At 34.6% G+C, this 6,036-nt stretch overlaps 1 protein-coding gene across 1 annotated transcript in view; it reads right to left on the bottom strand.

The window, feature by feature from the left end:
- Positions 1-3,939, bottom strand: part of LOC111379620 (beta-glucuronosyltransferase GlcAT14B-like) — a 13,041-nt gene extending 9,102 nt beyond the window's left edge. Inside the window, exons 1-3 of the mRNA XM_023003037.1 lie at positions 2,650-3,939; positions 2,438-2,513; positions 2,224-2,339 (exon numbers count right to left, since the gene is read on the bottom strand). Of these exons, the coding sequence (XP_022858805.1) occupies positions 2,224-2,339; positions 2,438-2,513; positions 2,650-3,250 (793 nt within the window). The 5' untranslated portion in view covers positions 3,251-3,939. The remainder of the gene's footprint in view (positions 1-2,223; positions 2,340-2,437; positions 2,514-2,649) is intronic.
- Between the last annotated feature and the right edge of the window lie 2,097 nt (positions 3,940-6,036).

Genomic DNA, 6,036 nt, shown 5'->3' with positions numbered 1-6,036 from the left:
TGGAAATTACAAATGAAACGTGATAACCAGCACTTCAAGAAGCTGGGAATTCTCCACTACAGCAATTAGTAAATTCTTGATATCTCTACCCTTCTTTCCCACCCTTACATATAACCCTTCCCGTAACTAATCTAACCAACTCGCTAACAAATTCAAAACAACTCATTATAACAAAATAAGTGGGCCCAAATGAACTTCTGGAGTATTCTGTGCCTGTGTCATTTTAGGTCACTCCTTGGTGCTATTATTTCTCTCCTTGCGTTTAGTGTAGGTGAATCTAATCGGGGGCTTATCATAAGTCTCACGAGAATCCATATAATCACATCTCATGTTTCTTGTACGTCTACCAAAACTACAATTTTCATGGAATATTCGATGAAGCATTCAAATTGAGACTTCCTACAAGCACTTAGCTACGGTGCAAGAGAATGGTTTGATAACCTATCGGCCGGAAGAATTAGGACTTGGAATGATCTTTGTACATAAGATCGTCAAAAAATACTTTCCACCGTCGAAGGTAACTAAACTAAGACACGAGATCTCCACATTCAGTAGGACGATTTAGAGAGCTTACATGAAGCATGAGAAAGGTATAAGGACTTGATCAAGAAGTATCCTAATCATAGTATTAAGAAAAACTTGCAAGTTCAGTACTTCTACACCGAATTAAACATAGCATGCCATATATCAGTGGATGCAGCTTCAAATGGATCGATCATATTGAAATTACCCAATGAAGTTGAGGAGTTATATAACACAATGGTAGCTAACAACGCCTTGTGGCCTTCTGAAAAAGCCATACGCAAGAAGCACGCAGGTATACACATGAGGTAGATGCTCTCTCTGCATTATCAGCACAGATGGCAGTCTTAGAGAAGATGGAGATAGGTCACTTGATTGCGAGAAATTCAACAAAGCAGTGCAAATAAATTTTTTATTAGTGGTAGATGTGGAGGAGCTCACAACAATGGAGAATGCCATATTTCATCGCAAGAGACAGTGGAAGTTAACCATGCACAAAATTATCAACAGCAACATAACAATGCATTCAGCAACACATAACCTAGGGTGGCGTTATCATCCTAACCTCTCCCGGAATGACAACCAAAATAGTCATGAGTAGCCTCCCTGATTTTCAATAGAAAGAGAAGAAAGCTTCTCTAGAAGATATCTTCTGTATTTTTATACAAAAGACTGACCAATACATGGCAAAGACTAAAACAACTTTGCAAAGTCATTAAGCAGTTATCAAAGGGGTGGAAACTCAAATAAGTTAGTTGGCCCGCACTATCTTCGAAAGACCGCAAGGAGCCCTATCTAGCAACACAGAAACTAATCTAAAGGAATAGGCAATGCCTACTACAGATGACGAGCAAGTGGATGAATTTGAAAAATCAACTGAGGAAAATGTGAAAGAATTCAGACAAACCATAGGCTAAGGGGGCCTTTCCTATCATAAAATATGTACCTCCCATTCCATTTCCACTGAGACTGCATAAACATAAACTGGACAAGCAATTCTCAAAGTTCATTGAAATGTTTAAAAAGCTGCACATCAATATTTCATTTGCAAATGCTCTAACACAAATGCCCAGCTACATAGAATTCATGAAGGAGATTCTCACTAACAAGAGAAAGCTTGAGGAAAACAAGACTATAATGCTAACTGAGGGGTGCAATGCACTTTTGCAAAATAAGTTACCCCCTAAACTCAAGGATATGTACAATATTATCATTGGATATGAATTACTTTGTTCGAGCTAAGTTAATACACAAATTTTTTTTTTTTTTCAAACTAAAACAAATAGAAAACGTAATAAACGGACTCTCACGCAAGACAACACTGTGTTATAAGAAAACCAAGAGAAACCACATAGCATATTGCTCTACATACAATGAAGTACAAAATAATGATTTCGACATCAGTAAAGAATCTAGATCTTGGCAGTCTTAATGCACGTCTGAACTTTTTACAAAGAAACTGGAAATGACAAGTAAAGATCAAAGGCTTAACATAGTTGAAGAAAAAATCCAGATGGACAACAAAAACCCTAGATTTGTCAATGATGAAAAGTAGGAAAATGGATTGCAAAAAAGGCGAAGCATTCTCAACTCATCCAGATAAAAAACTAAAAATAACCACACTTCACATTGAAAGAACAAACAAAGAGCAAATTATGGAAATATAATAAAAAGGCCATGTAAGAAATGCCAAATTCGAACCAGTAAAGAGTTTAAATGCTGATGGCACGCTTCTCCGCTGAGTAATCCAGAACACATCAGATTTCTTTGTCATGTAGAGCCCTGGATCAATTATAATTGGCTTCGCCCTCTGAAACCTAAAATATATCAAATGACACAAGTCAATAAACCACGTGCACAAATCATGAAATTACACAATAAAGAACAGAATAATCCAAAACAAAATCTCACTTACTCTTTCCATCCTATATCACTTGTATGATCAATGAAATTAAGATCCCGCGGCAAGTATGAAAATGTATGAAGCATATCTAATTATCATTCAAAACCCAAAACCAAGGAAAAAAAATATCAAAAATCCAAGTCAAGCCCAAGTCCGCAGGACTCAAAATAAGCTAAAAACTTAAAAAAGTGAATATACATTAATCATTAACATTAATTTAGTACCATCTTGAGTAACCAGTGGGTAATCAGCAGCGCTGAGATTTATAAACCAATCCCAATCTCCACCTTCCTTCAGCAAAATGGCTGCTGCATGTAGTGTATTCGCCACCATTGTCGGCCCACGATAAGTCACCAAGTTAGCCTTGGTAATCATCCGAACATTCTTAAATTTCCCCAAAACAGGATGAGTTTTTACGTAATTATACAGATTGAGCCGTTCCTCGGCTTTCGACTCCCCGTCGAGGTGGATTACATACTGGTTGTACGGGTGGTAGAGAGCCTGGAGGGTACGGCGGAGCATGGCACCGTCGCCGGCTGAGCCAGATATTAAGTATGCCAATCGCGGCGGAGAAGGGAGGCTAGAAATTGGGATAGGCATGAGTTTAGACTCCACAAAAATAGACGTCGTGGTGGTGTTGGCCGAGGCAGTAGCAGAGAAGGATAAATACCGGTAGAATTTCATCCCGCCATCCGGCGAGGTTATGGTTGTTAAGAAAAGAAGAAACAATGAGAAAATTGAACAAATTGCTAATGGGAAGATCCATTTTCTCTCCAGTGATCGTGGGTGCCTCAAGTGCATATAATAGCTCTTGAACTTCTTCATTTCACTAAAATGTGGAATAATAGTTCACTGAAGAATGTGGAATAAAAATATGTGGGTTTGGAGTGGGAAATTCTGATCTTGCTTAAAAAAATCTAAAATTATTAAAGATTAAATAGTTCTTCAGGTACTTCAATGCAATAAAATGCAAAGCAAAATCGACAAGGAATACCCAAAATTGAAGAATGTGAAACCAAATTATGTGGTTTACAGTGGAAATTTCTGACCTTACATAAAAAATCTAAAATTATCAAAGATTAATAGTTTTTCACCAACTTCATTACCAAGAAAAAAAAGAAAAAAAAAATTGGAATACCTAAAATCGATGAACGTGTAATCAAATTATGTGGGTTTAGAGTGGAAAGTTATGATATTACTTAAAAATCTAAAATAATCAAAGATTAATAGTTCTTCAGCTTCATCATTTCTCGAAAACGCAAAGCAAAAATGAAAAACGTCTAAAACTGAAGAATGTGAAATAAAATTATGTGGGTTTAAAGTGGAAAGAGTCAGATCTTTACAACAACAACAAAAATGAAGATTAACGGGAAAATTTGATCTATAAAGCGGTGGAGAAATGAATTTGGGTGAAAGTAGGGGGTTTGCCCGTGGGAGTTGTGAGTTGCTTTCTGCACCTATGAGCATTCATTGGACGAAGCTTGACGTACAGATACCCCTACCGACCATTCCCATCATTTACGGGTGGGTGGATTTTAGCCCAACTTTTTATACTTTTTATACAGGTGGGTCCTGCATGGAGACCATCCTGTTGAGAGGGTTCAGAGAGGGTGAATCCTATTTGGTAAAATAGCAAAATTTTTAGTCTTCGTTTGATTGTAGAAATAAAATTTGAATAAAAAAATAAATTTTAAAAAATTGAATTACTTAAAATTTATTTTCTCGAGAATTATCAATTAATGTATTTGATTGGTATAATCTTTCACCTGAAAAATATTGAAATTTTCTATCTTTTGGTGTTCGTTTGACTTTACTTTTCATGAAAATTGTCAATTAAAGAAATAAAATTTGTTGCAATTGGAGATAAAATTTATTCTAATTGTCCAAAAAAATTTAAAAAAAAAGGAACTGAAAAACCAATTCTCACCAATATGGTGAGAATAGATGGTGAGAATTGGTTTTCCACAAAACCATGGAAATGGCACGTGTGGAAGAAAGTTGGAAAACAAATTCCATGAAAATTTCTTACAATCAAGCACAAAAAAATGGTGAAAAATGAATTCCATTTTCCAAAAAAATGGACCAATCAAACAAGCCCTTACTTTAAAGAGTCATTCCATTATTTTATTTATTTTTTCCCTAAAAAAAAGTTCTTTAGGTGTGTTTGAGTCTATTTTTATTGAAAATATATTTTGTAATAGTAATTTTTTAAAGAATATATGGTTAAAAAATATTTAAAAAAATAATTTAAGTTTATGTGTAAGATTATTTTATTAGAAGGAAGTGTAGTTAAAAATGAATTTTTAGCTTTGGATCATCCTTTACTTGTCGAAGAATTCGAATACAATTTGTTCGGCATATGAATTTCGTTTATCACTTACTTAATTCTGTCCAAATTAATGGATTGAATATTAATGAATGATGTTCATTGATGTTTAAACAACATTTTCAAAGTTTACAAAATTTTCATGAAGGTTGTATTTACCATTTTATCCCTAAATGCTTTTCTTGAAATTTTACCTAGTGAAGATATTTTTCCACTTCATCATTATACAATGGCAAATCAATCTTTTACCAACTTGTGGTTGAAGAAATTGGAGGTTTGAGGTCCGCTGACATAATGTTTATTCGCCCTTTGTCAAGATAGTTTTCCACTTCATCATTATACATTGGCAAATCAGTCTTTTACCAAATAGTGGTTGAAGAAATTGGAGACTTGAAGTCCACTGTCATAATGTCTATTTGCCCTTGTTTGGGGTCGAGAGAATTAAATTTTTAGTAAATTTTGATAAAAATTAGTGAAAGATATAATTAAAATAATTATTAAAAATAGTGAATCTCATAAAATGTATAATTGAGCTACTGAAAATGAGTTTAAAAAAAAGAGAAAATGAGGGTAAAACAATGTAAAGTACGAGCGAAGTGGAGCCAGCACCCGACGAAGTGATGTGATGATTCATGTTGGTTCCGTCGAAATTTACATGTTGGACTTTCAAACGGCACCGCCAAACTAGACACCAATTGCCATGATGTGAAGATAGAGATGGGGAGGATAAGAGTTTAGTTTGGCCATTTTTATTAAAAAAAATTTGGGCCTTTTGTTTAGTTGGACCTTTTTTAAAAGAAAAACATTAGGCCCATTAACTAGGTTCGTAAAATTACGTCGCAAACGAATACTCTCCTCCATCTTCCAACTCAATTCCCATTTTTCCTCAGAAAAAAAGCAAGTCAAACCTTTAAAAAATTCTCGAAAACCACTTCACTTAGATACAAACATTACAAATCATGAACTGGGTCTAAGGGGGAAAAGAATAATCTTCGCTGTAAGCAAATGATGATTTTCTGAAAGATTGAAGTTGAGTAATGGAAGTGAAATTATAATGAATGGACAAGAAGAAATTATTTGGTAGAAAATGCAAAGGAATTGAGACGAAGAAAAAGGTACTGAGAAAGTAAGGGTGTGTTTGATATACCCAAATTTTTCATGGAAAATGAAATTTCAACAATATTTTTCAACTTTTAAGGTGTTTGATGAGCATATTTTTTCATGGAATTCAAGTGCTCGCATTTCTTGAATTTTGAAATTTTCTTTGTTTTCCGGTTATTGTGAC

Source organism: Olea europaea, unplaced genomic scaffold (genome assembly GCF_002742605.1).
Source record: "Olea europaea var. sylvestris unplaced genomic scaffold, O_europaea_v1 scaffold2010, whole genome shotgun sequence".
Classification (NCBI taxonomy): Eukaryota; Viridiplantae; Streptophyta; class Magnoliopsida; order Lamiales; family Oleaceae; genus Olea; species Olea europaea.
Note: the sequence above shows the minus strand (reverse complement) of the source record. Positions and strands in the feature narration are given on the sequence as shown.